This window comes from Eubalaena glacialis, chromosome 15 (assembly GCF_028564815.1).
Source record: "Eubalaena glacialis isolate mEubGla1 chromosome 15, mEubGla1.1.hap2.+ XY, whole genome shotgun sequence".
NCBI classification, from domain to species: Eukaryota; Metazoa; Chordata; class Mammalia; order Artiodactyla; family Balaenidae; genus Eubalaena; species Eubalaena glacialis.
This window is the reverse complement of record NC_083730.1, coordinates 90,676,805-90,698,041: the sequence shown is the minus strand read 5'-3', so window position 1 is coordinate 90,698,041 and position 21,237 is coordinate 90,676,805. Positions and strand designations below refer to the sequence as shown.

Sequence of the window (21,237 nt, the reverse complement as noted above, 5' to 3'; positions counted from 1 at the left end):
TGGGCAGGTGGGGAGAATCCCACTGAGAGGGTCCCAGGAACCAAGAGGAATACATCTCGGAATCTGCCCGCACAGCTAAGATGGGAGCTTGTCTGCACATGACTTGCTGAGGGTGTTCTCTGGAGACATCCGTATGGGAGTGAGGGAGGCCGGATGCAGAAAAAGGGGAGAAGCGGAGCCGGGATGGTTTCAGATGAGATCGAGCCTCGGTCGATCCCCAGAGGAGCTCTGGGTCATGAACTGTACACACGGTTCGTCCCTCCTTGAGGCAAACCAGGAAGTCATCATCGGGCAAAAAGGTGGGCTGAGTGGTACCGAGCACCCAGGTAATTCTGCAGGTTCGGCTCCAGCACCTAAGGGCAGTCTGTCAGAGGAGGTGCAGCAAAGCACCTGCAGCAGGTAGGGGTGAGTGTACCCACCCAGTTGAAGAGCTCCCAGGAGAGGTGGATGGGACCCCGTGGCATCTGTCATCACAGCCTCTGCTGTCTCGGAAAGCAAAATCCAGTGTCCACGTTAGGACTAACTCCTCATGATAGATTGTGACCCCAAAAGAGTCACAACGCTGCTTTCCTCCGCCGCTTTCTCTTGCTCTTCCTTCGGGATGTGATAAAAGCTCATACGTCCCCCACCCTTCTCTCTCCTCTTCCCAGGTTTCTGACAGATGTGACTACGTCTTTGTCAATGGGAAGGAAATGAAGGGCAAGGTGAATGTGGTGGTGAACTTCACCTACCAGCACCTGACCAGTCCTCTGGAGATGATGGTGTGGGTGCCCCGTCTGCCCCTGCAGATCGAGGTCTCGGACACCGAGCTCAACCAGATCAAGGGCTGGAGAGTCCCCATTGTCTCCAACAAGAGGTGGGTGTGCAGGTCAGGCGCCATAGCAGAAACCCAAGTCAAGTGCGCTTAGGCTGAAGACGGAAATTTACAGGGTAGCTGATTTCAGGCATGTCTGGTTCCGGGGGTTCATTGGTACCCTAAGGACTGGTTCTCTCTCCACCTCTTGGCTCCTGCTTGCTTTGTGTTGGCTTCATCATCCATCAGGCTTTTCTCATGACGTTCCAGACTTTCACTCTACCTTCTCCGCGACTCTGCAGAAAGTACATCCTCTTTTGCCCAATAACTCATGCAAGAATCCTGGAGTTAAGTGTTATCCTCACTTGGGTTATATGTCCATTCCTGATCTAATCACTGTAGCCGATGAGGAGAAGGAGAAGGAGGAGGAGGAGGAGAGGGGAAGGGGGAGGGGGAGGAGGGGGGAGGGGGAGGAGACAGAATACACTGATTGGCCAGCTAGGCTGCAGCCACATTCCCCTGGCTGGGGCCAGAGGAGCTAGGGAAAGAGGTCAACCCTGCCTGAACCAAGAGGTCAATACCAGGAGGAGGGAAGAATTGATTCTTGGAGGACCCAAGCAACAGAGGTCCACTAGAGAGCTGTCTGAACAGATGCTGCCTGACCTGGGCAGTCTCTTTGTCCCTCCAGCCCAGAATCACTGAGATCACTTTCCCTTGGGGAGATGAAGTCCGAAGCTTGTCACCTGTGTGCCTGGTGCATCACTCTGATGGCGTTAGGTGGACTGATAAGTCTGCACCACCCACATCAGGCAAATAAACAGGCATCAGGTACAAAGAGAGTTTTGTTCAGAGACTTGGTCACGTTGGAGAAACCCATGCTTAAGGAATCGTATACAAGGGACTTGTAGAAAGTCAAAAGTGAGCATGTGCAGACTTAGACAAGGAAATATTCCTGGAGTCTGGATACTCAGCAGGGAGGAGTGAACTGGTACTTAGGTGAGGGACAGCTTTTATATTCCTTCCCTTGGAAGTCCACCCCTTTGAGTTCTTATGGCACCTGGGAGAGGGCAGGGCTTCAGGAATGAAGGCTTGGGTCCTGTGTGCCGTTGGAAGATGGTTTCAGCAATGCCCCTTTCCTTAACCACGGGGGTTTCTGAGGTTGAGTTGGGAGAATGGAGTGCACCGTGATTACTGACGCTACTGAGGGCAAGTGGTTGCAGGGAAAGACTCGCCCAAGGACTGGCCGAGTGTGATCGTGAACGGTCCAGATGCTGTCACAACTGTCCAGCTCAGATACGGCAAGAGAACCACTTCGAGGAGGGAGCAGCTCTTCTGATGGAGACCGTGGTGGTGCTGGGAAGGACTGACAGCACATAAGGCATCACATGTCAAGGGAGCAGCTAACATCTGCTAACATCTGCCTCCTGCCTGGTCCTTTCTACATCTATTATCACGAAATACCTTACCTTGAGTTAAACACTCACTCCCCTTGGGTACTGGTTTGTAGGGCTATACTGGTCATCCAGAGCCTTACTGTATTAATTATCTATTGCTACATAATTTAGTGGCTTATCCCAAAACCAGGTGGCTTAAAAGAAAAACCTATTATCTCACAGTTCCTCTGGATCCGGAATCCAGGCAAGGCTTAGCTGGGTCTCTCGCAAGCTGCAGTCCAGTTGTCAGCTGGGGCTGCAGTCTCATCACAAGGCTCTGGTGGGGAAGGACCTACAGCCAAGCTCATGTGGTTGTTGGGAGGTCTTAGCCACTCACTGGCTGTTGGCCAGAGGATGCTGTTTCCAGCTGTAAGATGTCTCCATAGGGCCGCACACAGCATGGCAGCTGACTTCATCAGGGCAGGCAAGAGAGACGAACCAAGGAAAGAGGGCTGAACAAGACAGAAGTCATAGTTTCTTAAAACCTAATCTTGAAGGTGACATCCTATAACTTTTGCTGTAATTTTTTTTTTTTCACCGTACCACACGGCATGTGGGATCTTAGTTCCCCGACTAGGGATTGAACCCGTGCCCCCTGCACATCGGAAGCACGGAGTCTTAACGACTGGACCGCCAGGGAAGTCCCGCTGTAATCTTTCATTGGAAGAAACTTCTACTAGGTCCAGCCCACACCCAAAGGGAAGGGGATTTCACAAAGTGAATACCAGGAGATGGGGCTCATAGGGGACACCTTAGAACTCTGCTGACCACACCAGCCCATTCTGACTGGTCAGTACTCAGGCCACAGCAGTGCTCAGATCTTCTGAGCATCACCCCTGCACATTTGTCTGAGCCCCCCCCCAAGGCTGTGAACTCCCCAAAGGCAGGGCTCATGCCCACTCACCTCTGCAGCCCCTGCCATGCTTCACCCCCAGCCCCCAACCGTTGACCCAACAAATCAGCATCTGTTCAATCGAACTGACCCCTTGACAGGCCAGCTCGGGACAGCGAGGAAGAGGACGAAGACGAGAAGAAAGGCCGGGGCTGCGCTCTCCAGTACCAGCACGCCATGGTGCGGGTCTTGACTCAGTTTGTGGCCGAGGTGGCTGAGCCCGGGGGACAGCTGGCCCACCTGCTGGGCTCAGATTGGCAGGTGGACATCACGGAGCTGGTAAATGACTTCATGCAGGTGGAGGAGCCCCGGATTGCCAAGCTGCAAGGGGGACAAGTCCTGATTGGCCAGGAGCTCGGGATGACCACCATTCAGGTAAGAAACCCCCAAGGCAAGGACTCTCTGTATTCCTGTCACGTCTCTACCCAGACAAGAACTCGGCTGTTTGTTGTCACTTAGAGCAATATCTATTTTTATTTATTTATTTTTTTATTGAAGTATAGTCGATGTACAATGTTGTGTTAGTTTCAGGTGTACAGAAAAGTGAGTCAGCTATACATATGTATACATCTATTCTTTTTCATATTCTTTTCCATTATAGGTTATTACAAGATATTGAATATAGTTCCCTGTGCTATACAGTAGGTCCATGTCGTTTATCGATTTTATATATAGTAGCGTGTGTATGTTAGTCCCAAACTCCTAATTTATCCCCCCCTTTCCCTTTTGGTAACCGTAAGTTTGTTTTCTATGTCCGTGGGTCTCTTTCTGTTTTGTAAATAAGTGCACTTTATCATTTTCTTAGATTCCACATATAAGTGATATCATATGATATTTGTCTTTCTCTGTCTGGCTTACTTTACTTAGTGTGATAATATCTAAGTCCATTTCTGTTGCTGCAAATGGCATTATTTCATTTTTTTTTTTATGGCTGAGTAATCTTCCATTGTATATCTGTGCCACATCCTCTTTATCCATTCATCTGTAGATGGACATTCAGGTTGCTTCCATGTCTTGGCTATTATAAATAGTGCTGCTATGAATATTGGGGTGCATGTATCGAATTAGAGTTTTGTCTAGATGTATGCCCAGGAGTGGTAGCCCTGGATCATACGGTAGCTCTACTTGACAGTATCCATTTTCGGAGTGAACAGACTGAAAGAAGCTGTCAAGTAAACAACAGAAGAGGTATAATGATGGACTGGCTTCTCAGGATGGGTCATGTTTGAAACTCCAAGACATTATTTGTCTCTAAGACATGGTGGATGTTACTATCTTGGGACAAAAGCTCTAAAAATAAAGCTACTATATGATCCAGCAATCCCACTCCTGGGCATATATCTGGAAAAGACACAAAACTCAAATTCAAAAAGATACATGCACCCCAATGTTCACTGCAGCATTATTTACAGCAGCTAAGGCATGGAATCAACCTGAATGTCCATCGATGGATGAATGGATGAAGAAGATGCGGTACATATACACAATGGAATACTACTCAGCCATAAAAAAGAATGAAATCCTTTGCAGCAACATGGATGGACCTAGAGATGATCATACTAAGTGAAGTAAGCCAGACAGAGAAAGACAAATATCATATGATAAACCTTATATGTGGAATCTTAAAAAATGATACAAATGAACTGTTACAAAACAGAAACAGCCTCACAGACATAGAAAACAAACCTATGGTTGCTAAAGGCGAAAGGCCTGGGGAGGGATAAATTAGGAGTTTGAAATTAGCATATATGCACTACCAACAAGGACCTACTGTGTAGCACAGGGAACTCTACTCATTACTCCGTAATAACCTATATGGGAAAAGAATCTGAAAAAGAACAGATACATGTACATGTATAGCTGAATCACATTGTTGTACACCTGAAACTAACACAACATTGTAAATCAACCATACCCCAATATAAAATAAAATTTTTGTAATTTAAAAATATTTTTTGAAAAGCTCTTGGGGTGGGCTAAGCTCATCAGAATCATGCGTGTGGCCAGCAGCTTCTCACTTGGTCACTCCACCTCACTGACCATGGTCACCTAAAAGCTTCCCATCCCGCCATGATGCTCAGCTGTCTCCACCAGGTCCCAGCCTGCCACATGATGAAACCTGGAGCATTTCAGAAATGTACTGAAGGAAGCAACAGAGTTATTATGATTCCACTGGTCTTGTAAGCACCTACTGCTAGGAATGGATGGGGTGAACCAGGATGCAACATGAGAGCTTTGAAACAAACACCTTCACAAGACACGGTTCTGGGAGGTCACTTGGGAGTCACTTACCTCCTGTCTGAGAGCAAATATTGTTCCTCAGTGACTGCCCCATTTATAGAAGAGGTGATCATCCTATTAGCCAAAGAGTGAGGTTTCTAAAGCAGTTAAAAGTGAAACTATATTAGATTGTAGAAGATTTAAAACATTCTGGAAAATGGGCTGATATTTAAGAGAGATCATTTTTGAACCCATTATTATCAAATGATTGAATTAACCCTGAGACGTCTCATTAAAATAGAATATTGCAGCTGTCAGTTGGAGAATACATTATAAAATTTTCAGTCTATCAGAAACAAAGTGTTTTTATTTGTACAATCAAGAAAATGTAATTTTGCTGTTAATTCTGTACTGTATATTAAAAATGTTTTATAACTTTGCTTTTAAATTTTCATATGAAACCATTTGCAAATGACGTACTTAATTTAATAAAATAATTTAGCCACTGGAAAAAAATAAAAATAAAAGAGATCATTTTATTCAAGGGGGAAAGTAAATTACTTTGAACTGGCACTCAGGAGTCACATGCTCCAATGCTCTCTAAAAGCTGCGAAGGTGCCCTCTGTGAAGAAAGCAGCCAGGGCATCAGGTGAAAGAGGATGACTGATTTGGGCCCTAAGTGTTAGGAGGACAATAGGGAGTGGTGAGGAGTGTGGCAAAGGGAGGCTGCTACTCATCTCCAAAAGGTGCCAAGAGGAAATGGGAGCCCAGTGTGGAGAGATGCTGCAACGTTTCCAGAATAGCTAGAAACCTATCTTTCATACGAAATCCTCTGTTTTTTAAGGATGGCCATTCATCCCATTTTGAAGTGTTATGTCAAACAAAACATATCTGCCCCATAGACAAGCACTTGTAATCTTCACAGTTGACTTTTGCTTGAAAGATCTAAATTAAAGTTGATCCATGGGCTAAAGTGATGCTGATATCTGGAAACTGGAACCAAGACGACAACTTGACACTAACCACTCAAAATGATCATTTAAATACAAAGACGCAATAAAACACTGTTCAGAAATCAGGTATTTCTGTGAAAATCAATGAGTGTGAATGGGCCAGCTTCCCATGCGTGAAACATGAAAATTGTCCTAGTGGGGCATCTGCTCCTGAGACCCTTCGTTTTTCCCTCTTAGTTATGCCCACTGAGTCCTCCTGAGTTATAAATTCATTTGGCCACTTTCTTCTGGGGACTAATGTTTCATACCCAGCGCCATTCAAGTTGTCCTAACCAGACTTAGAAACTGAAGAAGGTATTTGAATAGAAATATGGGGCTTTGACAAAGGAATTTAATGAATCCAGGGAAAACTATCTTGAGATACATCTTCATAAATATCACCAACAACTTGAGAAATACATCAAAAAAGCTGGGGAAGGGAGAATGAAACCTGTTTCACCCAGAAGGTTAAGGATTCGTAGAGGGGAGTCTAAATCAGCACTCTGTAACTTGGATGAGGGGCGGGGAGAGCAGGGGTGCTTCCACAGACAATCTTCCAAAGCAGGATTTCCTCTTCAGGGTCTAAATTGAATGAAAGCTTCATTCCCCAGGGCATCACAGGTGTCCAGAGACAAATGAGACTTTGGGACATCGGCGTCAAGGGTAGGACTCGCAGCTGAGTTTATCAGAGGACGCAAGCTGATATTCCAAAATGCAACTGAGTGTCACTGCTCAGTGTTGCCCAAAGTGTGGAGTGTGAGCTCCCAGTGACACACAGGATGCTTTAGGTGGTACATGGACCGACCGTCTCTTCTTTGAGTGTAACTGGTCATTGGTGATCATGTGTAGAAGAGAGAAATATAGAAATATATAGCTAGCATATCAAAACCGTTTTTCTATGACGCTATGAAGCTTTTTTAAACAAATTATTTACATAAAATAATTTTAACAAAATATGCACTGAGTAATATGCACTAAACAAATTATTTACATAAAATAATTTTAAACAAAATATGCACTAATAGTAGAAATGATCCATGCTGTAGAAGAATCGTAAAGTTAGTGCTGAAATGAATGAAAATGTTAATTCTTCCTCTCAAGGTCTGAGGGCAGTACATGGTAGGCAGTGGAGTTTATTTGATGCTGGGGCTGGGATGCCAGGTCCTACCCCATCCACTCCTTGACACCATCTTGCTGTTACTTTAAAAATGACTATATTTTCACAAGCAAGCTGTATCTTTTAGAAGAAGGCATGAGTGGGAAAGACCCATTTTTGCTCTTTCTGGCTCCTCTGGCTCGCTCTGTCTCTATCCACCCCCTGCACGGCACATCGTTTACACCATCGGGGGGATTTCTGGAACCACAGAGAGCTTTTCCTTCCTATGTCGGTTCTGCCTTTCAGATCCTGTCGCCTCTGTCAGATGCCATCTTGGCCGAGAAGACCATCACCGTGCTGGACGAGAAGGTGACGATCACAGACCTCGGGGTCCAGCTGGTGGCAGGGCTGTCCCTCTCCCTGCAGCTCAGCCCTGGAAGCAACAGAGCCATCTTCGCCACTGCGGTGGCTCAAGAACTTCTGCAAAGGCCCAGACAGGTGTGGAGTGGGGATGGGGCACCGTGGGAAGGGGTCACATGTCAGGGGGGTCACACAGCAGGCGGGTCACACCAGGTGAGGTCACACACCAGGTGGGGTGATATATCCAGGGAGGGTTACACATGGGGGGGGGTCACACACCAGGTAAGGTCACTCATCAGGTGAGGTCACACACCAGGCGAGGTCACACATCAGGCGAGGTCACACACCAGGCAAGGTCACACACCAGGTCAGGTCACACACCAGGTCAGGTCACTTACCAGGTGAGGTCACACACCAGGTGAGGCCACACATCAGGGGAGGTCACACACCAGGGGAGGTCACTTACCAGGTGAGGTCACACACCAGGTGAGGTCACACATCAGGGGAGGTCACACACCAGGTGAGGTCACTCACCAGGTGAGGTCACACACCAGGTGAGGTCACACATCAGGTGAGGTCACACACCAGGTGCAGTTACACAGCAGGTGGGGCCCACACCAGCGGGGGAATCCCACGTCTCTTGGGGTCACGTGGTGGGGTTGGGTCACATGTCAGTGGGGTCGTTCACCGGGTGGGCTTCCGCCCTGAGCAGGTCACACATCAGGTGAGGTCGCACAGTGGGGTGAGGTCATGCGTTAGATCAGGTTGCCCGTGTGGTGGAATCACTAACTGGGGTGGAGGGGTCCCGCAGAAGAGTGGGCTCGCACATCGGGTGCTCCGCAGTCTGGAAAGGCGTTGTGAAGGGGCAGCTGCTCAGCCTCAGGCCTCCTAGCCCCCCCGACGGAGATGCCAGACAACAGCGTTGCCAGGAGTGAAGGATTACAGGCACCAGGAGCCAGAGAGGCTGGACGCAGTCTCCTCGCGCCCCATCTTGCGTCACCTGTGCTGCTTCTCCCCCCCAGACGGTCCTGGCTCTGGACCCCGCTGACCTCCCCGAGCAGTGGGGTGAAAGCGAGGGCAGGAACAGACTCCAAGGAGGGGTCCACAGCCTTCTGCTAAGTCCCTGCTCAAAAAAATGGGGTAACGGGTCTGGGGGTTGGAAGGAGATTGGAGATGCTTCCACATTTGTCATTTAGCTCAAAGCAGAAGGAACAAGCCGGTGGGGACATCAGTCATGGCCTTCTTTCTCTTTGTTGGAAACCAGTGTGCGCTAATAGAGTGTGTGTTGTGTGTATGTGTGTGTACTGTGCGTATGTGTGTTTGTGTTATGTATGTGTGTTGTGTGTAGTGTGTGTTGTGGTGTGTATCGTGTGGTGCGTGTTTGTGTGTTGATACGATGGTTTCCAAACAGAGGACTGTTGGAAGGGCACTTGGAAATGTCATCTGATCTCCTCCCTCATCCGAGATGGAGAAACTTTATTTCTTAGAAAGAAACTGGATGGAGACTTTGGTGAGCCTTGTTTAATGCCCAAGGACGGTGGTCTCAGGCTACTGATTCTCTGCGCCCCATGAGACAGGACTGTCCTCCTGTGGGGATGCTAGAAGGCCTCCAGCCCACATAGGGGGTTTTCGGGCAGCTTTCCTTATTGGTCAGGAGCGCTTCCTGGAAGCTCTCCCCTCGGCAGGTACATTACCATTTGGGCCCCCTCTTGCACCTGCTGAGGCTGTGACTATGGGCAGGAAGGTGGGCTAAGCTGGACCTGCCCCTGGACACACAGAGCCTTACCATTTTCCCAGCCCGTACCCATCACTGAAGGCTCCCCTGCCAAGTGTTAGCTAATCCCTTGCCCTTTCACTGTGGTCTTTGTGTGCAGGGGTTTGGATTAGAAAGCACTTGAAAGTGGATGGTCTCAATAACGGATACAAATTCTTGCCAAAGACAAACCTCCCTTTTCTCAGGGCATGATGCCAGCCAGGATGCAAGTTACAGATAGCAGAGGAGAAATAACCCGAGGCTTCTTCCTGTCTTCCTGGGGCGATCAAATCAGGTGACTGCCAGTTAGGAGTTAAGGAAGCGATAAGACAGAGTTAAATAAGGCCACAGAGCTAATCCATTTCCGACAGGCAGAGCTAGGCACGTGACCCTGAGGTCTGCTCCGTGCTTGCTTTGGATGGAGCTTAGTGCCTGCCTGTAACTTGGCTCTGACATTTCAGTTTCAAGAAATCCAATGTGCATTTGAATTTCCTGCTGCAATTTCACAGCCAATCAGAAGGCCCAGGTAAACCAAGGTCACATCCAGTGGCTTCTGCCCTGTGTCTTGGAGGCATTTTCCACTTAGCAGCCAGCCCAAGCCGATGGCTAACAAGGTCAGTATTTACTGGCTGTGCTGAAGGAGGAGCAGAGACCACCAGTCATATGTGAGAAGCTCCTTTCTCAGTTCCAAAGACCAGACTCCACCAGGAAAACTTAACTTCTATCGTGGTCAGTGGCTCTTCGGTTGCAAGAAAGAGAAATCTCCTCAAGCAAGTTTAAATAACACAGGATTTATTACAAGGATAGTGGGACCCTCTTAGACCCCAGCTATAAGAACTTGGGGAAACTGGGGGGTCAACAGTCTCTCTATGTCCATTATCTCGTTAAATAAATGCGGTGCCCAGACATTTGCTTACACCCGATCCATCGTGGGGTGCTCCAAAGTGGGGCTTCATTCTCCAGTTTTATATGAGCTCCCACTCATCTTCCCACCACTAAGTGCTTCACTCCCATCTTGCTTATTTCAAATTGGAGCGGGAGATGCCGGCTGGCTCAGAGCTGCAGAAATGAATGGCTATGACAGCAGCCGTCCTGTGGGTCCACTCAGCTGTGGCCAGGTGGGCAGGAACACAAGCCTCTTAGGGCTCTGCATCCTTCTGGGTTTGGGGTGGAACAGCTTCTCCAGGAGCTAGGAGGAGGGAGGGAGCAATGGGCCTCCCAGTTCGCTGTCAAGGCCAATGACATCTTCACTCAAACTGAAGGCTTAGAGGTTATCTTGTCTATTACCATCTCCCTGGACAGACTAGTCCCAAAGAAAGCTGGTCTAAAGCAACAAAGTAAAAAGACAAGGGATTGAGATGGACACAAGTCTTGCCCCTGGCTACTTTTGTGTCTCCCAATTTCCCCCACGTGGTTGGACTGGAGCCTGGATGAGAAGAAAAAGATTCTCCCAACAGAAAGCTTCCTAACCCTTCCTAGCCCCAACCCTAACCCTAGCGCTAACCCTCTCTCTGGCTGGGTGGTTTTACTCTTCACCTCCAAGCTAAGACTGTCCACAAGCCAATACAAACCCATCCTTAGATGTAGCAGGACCAGCACAACCAAAGCCTGCAGCCCCTCTGGGGCACCCTTGTCTAGGTTAGGGGTTTTAACCTGTGTTGTGAGTAATGCACGGAGACTCAGTATTAAAGCAACTTAAAAATAACGTAATAAATATTTTTCGTTTAAATGTGTAACATTTGTAAATGACCCCACTAACCGGTAAATCTCCTTTGATGATGCAGTTTATTACTAGACAGAAGTGGATCTTGCACCGCAGAAAGAAGCCATCTTTCTTTCAACACCTCAGGAGAGAAAGCAAATCTTATTAGGGAGTGTTATTCCTGGTCCTGTTTCATCATTGTCATTTTGCTGTTGCAGTTTTCTTTGGCTTCTACATCTTTACAAGAATTCATTTTCTTTCATACCCTTAGTATTTCTTGCCTCTTATTTCTACACTGCATAAAAGGTTTCCCTTTGTTCTTGTAGTATTATCTTTGCGACAGAGTGTCTTATTTTTACTAAGACTTTGTATTCAGTGAGCTTTGGGGCCCATTTTGATGAACTTACTTATTTTCTTCAACAGGAAGCGGCCATAAGTTGCTGGGTCCAATTCAGTGATGGCTCTGTCACCCCCTTGGATATTTACGATGCGAAAGACTTCTCCCTGATGGCCACATCACTGGATGAGAAGGTGGTCTCTATCCACCAAGACCCCAAATTTAAGTGGCCTATAATCACCGCTGAAGCTGAAGGACAGGGTGCCCTGGTGAAGGTCGAAATGGTTATTTGTGAATCATGCCAGAAATCCAAGCGGAAGAGTGTGTTGGCTGTGGGGACAGCCAACATCAAAGTTAAATTTGGCCAAAACGATGCCAATCCCAACACCAGTGACAGCAGACACATGGGGGCAGGAGGTCACCTGGATAATAATGTCAGTGACAGAAGACCCAAAAAACCCTCGCAAGAATGGCGGAGTCAAGAGGGACGGTACTACGGCAGTTCTTCCGTGGGCCTCATGGAAGGAAGGGGCTCCACAACGGAAAGGTCCACCTTCCAGAAGAACCATGGCCAGGAAAGCCTTTTGGATGATGACAGCCATTTGCAGACCATCTCCATTGACCTCACCAGCTTCCCATCCCAGGTGGACCTGCCCAGAAGCTATGGGGAAATGGATGAGAATGACCTCACACAGGCCTCCAAAGGGCTGAGTGACTTGGAAATTGGGATGTATGCCCTGTTGGGTGTCTTCTGCCTGGCCATTTTGGTCTTCCTAATAAACTGTGTGACCTTTGCATTAAAGTACAGGCACAAACAGGTTCCCTTCGAAGAACAAGAAGGTATGAGTCACTACCATGACTGGGTTGGGTTGAGCCACCGGGCCGAATTGTTGGAGAATCACATCAACCTGGCTTCCTCCCAAGATGAGCAGATCACTGCCATCGACAGGGGCATGGATTTCGAAGAGAGTAAGTATCTCCTCAGCACCAACTCCCAAAACAGCATCAATGGACAGCTGTTCAAACCTTCAGGACCCACACTCATGGATGGGAAAGATCAGAAAAGTGAGCCCCCAACGTCCCCTACCTCAAAAAGGAAAAGAGTGAAATTCACCACTTTCACCACCGTCTCTACGGATGATAGATGCCCCACCGTGAACTCCATAGCGACCAGCAGTGAGGATGCCATGAACTGGGTCTGCCAGGATCTGGACCCTGGGGGATGCCAAGAGTCACGCGGCTACATGGAAGGATTACATGAAGATGTATAAGCCGGGCCTTCACAGACATTGGTTCTCACTCACCTTTCGGCCTTCAACTTGGGGATGTGGGGCAATGGTGTGCCCGGTGGGGAAATAAAAAGACAGGACAAGATCAGGGTGACGCTATCCACAGAGCCACAGAAAATGACCCTGGCTCCCCTGGGGCGGCCCCGAGTTGGAATTGATGTCCACATTCCAGGGTCCAACATTTCTGTCAACGTAAAGGGGTTTATCCTGCATGGCAAGATTTTTAAATTGGAGGAAAGACGAGTTCTGAATCACTGAACTTCAGAGAGCCTCCAGGAAAGAACAATCCCTCTCTTGCCATCTCACTTTCTTTAATCAAAGCAATTTGGATATTGTCAAAGCCACACAGCTGCCATATTCAATGTTGTGGACCACAGGAGAAAAATGAGACTCAGGTTGGGCTTAAGGGGATGGATGGGAGGAAGCGTGTCAGGCAGCACATCTGGCTGTGAGTATAAGCAGAGGTGGAGTCTAGCGCCGTCCAGAGGCAGCTCTTGGGAAGCAAGAGTTTCGAGTTTCGAGTTATTATCTCCCAAAGCCTGGGGCAAAGCAAGGCAATCGCTGACAAGGATTGAAAGGGAACAAGAGGGCGAATAGGCCACCAATACCTTTGTAACTAGATGCCAAGAACAACCACCCAAACAAACAAAAACGCTCTGAGCCATTCAGAGCATCCCTTTATTAGTAAACTAGGGAGCCTGGGTATAGACTTTCAACTGGGTTCGAAGAACCAGAATTTTTTTTTTTTTTTTTTTAGCAAATTCACTATGTTCACGTTTGTACTCCTCCTCCCCCCACGCCCCACATCGCCACCTTTCCAAAAGTCATTGGTCACTCGGCAGTGGAGGGCAGTGTCACCATTCCCTCTCTTCCACTGTGGCCTCTGTGTCAACCACCAGGGGACATTCTACACTGAAGCCCCACTGGGCGAACTTCACACGTGTCCTTCTTTGAAGAGGCTGGTCTTTGCGGGTCAGCAGCGCTCACAAGGAATTCAGCACCCAGGGATGCTCCTTCCCCTTGCTTTTCTGGAAAGCGAGGAGGGAGGGCTCTTCTGTGATGCGTCTGTGCACAGTCCCATCCAGGCTGCCGCTCAAGGCTGATGAGATAAATCTGGGTGTCCACGCGGAGGGTACAGGGCGGGGAGAGTTGGGACTGGGCGTGTGCGATGAGGTGGGTTGGGCAGGAAGCCTGGCCCATTCACACACGGGGCGGGGGGGGGGGGGGGTGCATGGGAGGCGGCTTCTCCACCTTGGAGGGATGGAGGGACCCGAGGTAACCACCTATGGGGCAGAGAGCTGGGTTATTCGAGCATTGGGTTCTAAGGTCAGTTTTTCTCTGTGTGCCTCTCTGTCCCTGTGTCTTTCTGAACCTGTCTCTGCTTCCTCTGTCTCTCTCTCTCTCTCTCTCTGTCTCTCTCAGTCTCTATGCATATAATTGAATTCTTCTGAGATCAAGTGTGTAAATTCCACCAGTTCACCCTCTCGACCTCAGCACTCTCCCCCAAACTCAGGTGCTGTCCGTTTGCTCTAAGACTGAGATTCCAGCAGCCATCAGCTACCTGCTTCTGTCCCCTACTTGACTGACGTTGTCTGGCTGGGTGATTAAACTGTCACCCCTTTTCAAGGATAATCCTTTGCTTTCAGTAACCCCCTCTTATTTCTTTCATTCTTTCCCGCGTGATGTTCCATTTCATAACGCTACCGCTGCCCCTTCTCGAATCCGTCTGCGTGCAGAATGTATTGTAGATAGTAAGAATGTAATATATATTTATAAACTTACCGACTGTAAATATAAAATTTGCCTTCCGCGGCTTTATGGCTGTCCTTTGTCTTTCTACACACTGACCCCCTCCCAGCGGCTGGCATCCATGGCAAATGGCTCTCCAAAGCTGAGCTTTGGGGAAATGAAAAAGCAGATTGAAGGATCCCAGCAACAATCCAATTACAGACTTACATAGCGTAATGCCTCTCTCTGCATTGAGGCGATGTTGACACATGATGACAAAGTACATTGTGTACTAAGTATCTCTCCTTCAGGACCTGAAAGGATTTGCAAATCAATCACATGTGCAATTCTCTGCTAAAAGCCTGCTGACTGATGGCAGTAAGTGAGAACCACGGCAGGCAAGCGTGTAGTCCAGCCTCCCTTTGGGCTGGAGCAAAAAGGGCTCTGTCCTGTCTTTGGATCTCACACGTACATTCAGAGGTCAATTTCCTGAGGCACGTATGTGCCCGTGGTGACTCTGGGCTGGGGTTTTTTAAAAAAAGGTTGAGTTTTAGATTCCTCTAGTAATCAAATGCAGTCCAGAGATGATTCCCCAGAAAAAGAAGTTGCGTGAAATCCTTGTCTTTGTGCAAACAGTATCAAGTGATGGATCATTCACTTATTCACCTGGTATTTATTGAGCACCTCCTATGTGCTAGGAACTAGCGCAAACACAGGAGGTGAGCGGTAAATATAACAGACCCAGGCCGACGCTCAAAGACCTTACCTCTAGCCGGGGCTGGGGGGATTAACAGCAAACGAAATAATTTTCAGATGGTCATAAATTGTATGAAGGATAATAAAACAGGTTACAGAATAGAAGAAGACTGAGTCAACATTTAAGACTTTGGCCATTTCACCTAAAAAATCTGGATCTCTGCCTTCTCTTGAAAATTCAGACACTCTGGAAAAATGGGGCTTACAATCCAGCTTGGCCCTAATTGGACATGGTGAATTTGCTGCTGTCGTGTCCAGGCAGACATCCCTGCAGGCCTCTCCACACCCAGTCTCCCCAACCCAGAGGGCAAACTTTCATTTGCCGTCTATGTCACCGTTTCTCTTCTAATAGGGAAATACTTCTCCCCAGCCATGTCTCTAACCCACAAGTGCAGAAAACAAAAATAGATGGAGGGAGCTGTGTATTCCCAAGACAGAATCAGGAGAAGTGTATCGTTATATGAAAGAGAGAGCGCACCCCTGTGTCTCCTGGGAAGAGAGGGAACATCGCCTAGAGAACACAGCTTACGATGATCACACAGCCCTCTGTGCGCCCAGAGCCTGAGAAAGAAATGCTATGAACGTCGTAACGAACTGACTTTCCAACAGGGTGTCTTTGGGGGTGTGAATAAAATAAGTGATGCTGCTGGGTTCCTCCTAGCCTGACCTGTTTGCTCATTTCCACCTCCCACGCCACCCCCCGACCCCCCTCCCTGAGACAGTGAGTTCAGGTCCTGTTGGCTAAGACCAGACCCCCAAGCCCATGGACACCGGGATCATCAGCGCCCCCCAGTGGAAGCCATGGCTTCCTGCGGCTTTTAGTGCCCCAGACTTGAGCAATCCGTTACCAGCTGCCTTAACAAAGTCCCACAAACTGGGCGGCTTGAACAACAGAAATATGCTCTCCCACAGTCTGGAGGCCAGAAGTCTGAGATCAGGTGTCGACAGCGCTGGTTCCTTCTGAGGCTCTAAGGGACACTGGTCGAGCCCCTCTCCGGCTCCCGGGGGTGGCCGGCCACCCTTGGTGTCTCTTGTCCTGCAGCCGCTTCACCCCGTCTGTCTCCGTGTTCACGTGGTGTTTTCCACAGGATGCGCCCGTGTGCGTGTCCAGATTTCCCCTTTTTAGATGAACACCAGGCAAGTTGGAGTAGAACCCACCTTGCTCCATGAAGACCTCGTCTTAACTAACTGCATCCACACAGACTCTATTTCCAAACAAGGTTACATCTAGTTACTGGGGGGTCAGGACTTCAAAACCTGAATTTGGGGGACACAATTAAAGCCATAACACCGGCCTCTGGCCAGAGGTCTAGGGCAGCTAAACTTGTGTGCAGACCCAGGGCAGCTGACTGCTCCGCGGACCCACCAGGGCACTGGGCTTCCAGGAACGTGTCTTATCTAGAAAAGCCTCACCTTCTCCTCGGTTTCACACCCACTTTACAAATGAGGCTGTGCTAGGACACCCTGGGAGAGCAAGAGAATGGTTTGTCTGTTTCCCTCTGGGGAAGCTCAGAACTGCGAGTTAACTACGCCGTGTGTCATTTTCCAAGATGCAGTCGTTAGCTCTTCACCGGGGATGCCCCCGCCCCCCTCGCTTTGCTGTGGCTGCAGCCATGCAGGCTCCGGCAGGAATGCGGTGAAGCAGGGACGCTCCCCCAGGGCGGCTCAGGTCCTCCAGCCCAGCGATCAGTGATGACCTGAAGGGTGATGGACAGGGGCAGAGCGAAGACGATGCTGTGGCCAGAGATCCGGATGCAAGTTTGACCCCTGACTGGCCCCAAAAGCCTTCCCGTTAAGTTCTCTACCATACATTTTGCCTACATCTGGCCCCAGCTGACGTGTGTATCACATGATGGGGCAGAGAGAGTGCTAATCTGAATCTAGCCTCCTGTAGATAGGAGGATTGAAGAGTGCTAAGGCTACGTGTCTCGGGGCTTCCCTGGTGGCGCAGTGGTTGAGAATCCGCCTGCCAATGCAGGGGACACGGGTTTGAGCCCTGGTCCGGGAAGATCCCACATGCCGTGGAGCAACTAAGCCCATGCGCCACAACTACTGAGCCTGCGCTCTAGAGCCCACGAGCCGCAACTACTGAGCCCACGTGCCACAACTACTGAAGCCCGTGTGCCTAGAGCCCATGCTCCGCAACAAGAGAAGCCACCGCAATGAGAAGCCGTGCACCGCAACGAAGAGTAGCCCCGCTCGCTGCAACTAGAGAAAGCCTGTGTGCAGCAACGAAGACCCAACCCAGCCAAAAATAAATAAATAAATAAATAGATTTTTTAAAAAAAGACTACATGTCTTTTGGGAGGTATATCACAAACTAGGGGGCTTAAAACAACAGGAATGTATTCTCTCCCCGTTCTGGAGGCTGCAAGTCCAAAATCAAGGAGTTAATAGAATTGTTTCCTCCCTTGGCTGTGAAGGAGAGAATCTGTCCCATGCTTCTTCCCTGGCTTCTGTTGGTTGCTGGCAATCTTTGGAATCCCTTGATTCCAAAGAGACAAGAGAACTTGTCTCTTTCCAAAGACCCTCTTTCCAAATAAGGCCACAGTCACAGGTTCTGAGGGTTAGGATTTCAACACATCTTTTGAGGGAGACAATTCTACCCACTCCAGCGAGGAAGTAGTCCCCTTAGGAGAGGAAAAGTCCTATCCTGATGTTTGCATTGCAAGTGATTTTAAAAATTGTTCTTTAACTGGACTTCAGGAAAAATAATAGGGGAGGTGGACAGAATTTATTGCTCCATAGGACTGAACAAGCGGAGGTGAAGCTGGCTTCAGGAATGGTTGGACCCAGGGTTCTATCTCTTCCCCTCTCTTACTCTGGGCTTAGTATTTGCCTGTTTGACTTGAGGCTCAGGGAAGGCTCTTCCATACAGTGGCCTCCAGAAGCCCTATCCTTGGCAGTTTCACAGCAAAGAATCTCAGAGTAAAGACAGTAAGTGTCCTGACACTTTCAGATAAAGTCCCTCAATTGACCCCTATTGGCTGACTGGAGTCACAAGCTGAACATAAGTCAAGTCTGTCACCTGCAAGATGTAATGTTCAGGCCTCCATCACAGACATCTCCCTCCAGCTGGAGCCTGGGGAAGAGATTAGTGCCTTGCTGTCTCAGCAGCCAATCAACTTACAGTTTATTTTTTTTCTGGGTTTTTGTTTTGTTCTGTTCTCTTTCTAATCTAGGTGTGGAAAAGTTCCAGGTTCAGTCGAAGTTTCTGATGAAGAAACACAATTGAGATTTCTTTCAGTGATAAAATCTACATATTTGTATTTCAAACAATGTAGCTAAAACTTGATGTAAATTCCTCCTTTTTTCCTTCTTTGGCTTAATGGATATCTTTTATTCAGTATGAAATCATTATACTCTATGGTCCGCGTGTTAAGAATAAATGTACATTAAATCTCGGGTAAACAACAAAAAAGTAGGGACTCAGAGTGAGAAAGGACAAACTTCAAAGGGAGAATCAAGATATTTTTGCCGTAAAAATGGATGTTGGTCCCACAAAGCAATGGATCCCCTACTGGCTCTTCCTGGCTTCCTCAGTTCTGCCCACAATTCCATTCCCATGAGCTTTGCTTTCTGGACATTCGGGAAGACCCTGGAACCGCATGTACAGGACCCCAGAAAATTGAGGTTCATGCTGAAGAAGAGGTAGCAAATCCCTTCACAAACAAACTGTGTGGGTCCACCCTGGAAACCCACCCATCACTCTCTGGCTGGATCGCCATGAAAGAGTCCCATGGGCCATCAGACTCTGTGTCCCCTCCTCTTTCCAGGACAGCCAGACTTTGAATTTCTCACGGTGGTTTTTCCCTGATGTTCAATCTAGTCAGATCCGCCAGTTACGCTAATGGACTCAAAGCATGATGGCCAACGTTTGTTTTATAAGTTTAAAAGTTTCTGTCTTGCTCTCCTTTGCTCCCCCTGCCTCCAGAGCATTTCATGGCTCTTAAATGAATCTACTAAGTAGACAGTCAATGTTTGCTAAATGAAAATTAACAGGGTGACCTTTTAAAAACATAATTCAAATCATGTCACTCCCCAGCTTAAAACCCTCCAATAGATGCCCATAAATCCTAGAGTGAAATCTGGACTTTGTATCGTGGCTGACAGGCCCAGCATGATGCAGCGCTGCCCATCACCCCACCCTCATTTCCCACTGCAGCCCCTCTTGCTCACTAACTCCAGCCCCACTGGTTTCCTTCTGTCTATTCTTCTAACAAAAGACGCTTATCCCCACCTCGGAGCTTTTGCCCTTTTTGCCTCTCCTTTCTGGAACTCTGTTCTCCCATATTGTCACAGGCTTGACCCCTCCTTACCATTCAGGTCTCAGCTCATATGTCACATCCTCAGTAAGGCTTTCTCTGCCCACCTTAGAGTAGCCTCACACCCCCTCCCGTTCAAGTCCCCCTTCTCTTATCATCCCATTTTACAGACTTCGTAGACAACTCTGGCATTGTCCTTTCCAAGTATTGCCTTTCTTGTTTGCTGTGTGTCTTCCCTAGCAGAATGTAAGTTCCAGAAGAGTAAGGATGTAGTCCTACCTGCCCTCTGCTGTGTACTCCATGACTAGGGCCATGCCTAGCAAGAGTCAGCACTCAGTAAACATTTGTCTGGCGGGATGGATGGATGGATGGATGGATGGATGGATGGATGGATGGACGAATGGATGATAGATGCTTGAATGGATGAACAAATGTTTGGATGGATGGATGGCTGTTTAGATGGATGGACGGATGGAATGGATGGATGGATGGATGATTAGATGCTTGAATGGATGGACAAATGTTTGGATGGATGGATGGACAGATGGATGATTAGATGCTTGAATGGATGGACAAATGTTTGGATGGATAGATGGATGGATGAGTGTTTGAGTGAGTGGATGGATGGGCAGACAGACAATGAATGGTTTACAGAGCATGAGTGACGAAGGCATAGTCTGATAAATTAAGCTGGCCACCTAGTGGAAACCAGGAAACTGAACAATAATTTAGGAAACTACTATAATGTAGTTATGCTGCCTCATAGATGTGACACCAGCATCTTCCCCTGGGCCAGTAGACAAGTCTTCAGATTTGGTCACTTCAGGGGTAACAAATACAGGTTGATGCAACTCCTGCCCTCAAGAGGGGCGTAGAAGATAATACCTGTTCTCCTCTCTTTCTATACAGACCTTGCTGGCTTACTGTCTGTGAGTGAAGCATGGTAAGAATTAAATATCCCCCCTCTTCCCCGATCAACCTCACTGTGTGGACGTCTTCACTTTAGTCAGAATCCTGCCAGCTGTGCCCCATACAATCAGTACCTCCAAAGTCTACTGACAAATAGACATTTCTCTGGCTTTTTCATGTCCCCAGGGAAGGGAGGGGTTTCCCTTCTTTGTCTAGAGCCCCCAAATACTTGGGCGTGTTTTGACACATGGAAGTTGTGGTAGAGACAGTCGTTCTCGGTACATTTCCCAGCCGGTCTTGCAGTTCAGTTGGGTCCACGTGGCTAGTTCTGGCAGCGAGTGAACCGGGATGACAGGTCACCCCCAGAAGGGGCGGTCAGGAGCAAGTGTGAGTGAGCGCCCCATGCTCTCTCCTATCCTGCCTGCGTGACCGGGAAGACATATGTTTTTTGTTTTGGGGTTTTTTTTAAAAATTAAAATATAGTTGATTTACAACGTTAATTTCTGCTGTACAGCAAAGTGATCCAGTTATACGTACATATATACATTCGTCTTTTATATTCTTTTCCATTATGGTTGATCCCAGGATACTGAATATAGTTCCGTGTGCTTTACAGTAGGACCTTGTTGTTTATCCATCCTAAATGTAATAGTTGGCATCTACCAACCCCAAACTCCCACTCCATCCCTCTCCCCCCCACCCCCCCACCTTG

General features: G+C 48.2%; 1 protein-coding gene across 1 annotated transcript in view; it reads left to right on the top strand.

The window, feature by feature from the left end:
- The window catches only part of TMEM132D (transmembrane protein 132D), a 691,888-nt gene extending 679,039 nt beyond the window's left edge, over positions 1–12,849 (top strand). The window contains exons 6-9 of the mRNA XM_061169949.1: positions 651–856; positions 3,220–3,493; positions 7,733–7,924; positions 11,665–12,849. Of these exons, the coding sequence (XP_061025932.1) occupies positions 651–856; positions 3,220–3,493; positions 7,733–7,924; positions 11,665–12,849 (1,857 nt within the window). The remainder of the gene's footprint in view (positions 1–650; positions 857–3,219; positions 3,494–7,732; positions 7,925–11,664) is intronic.
- Positions 12,850–21,237: the final 8,388 nt, after the last annotated feature.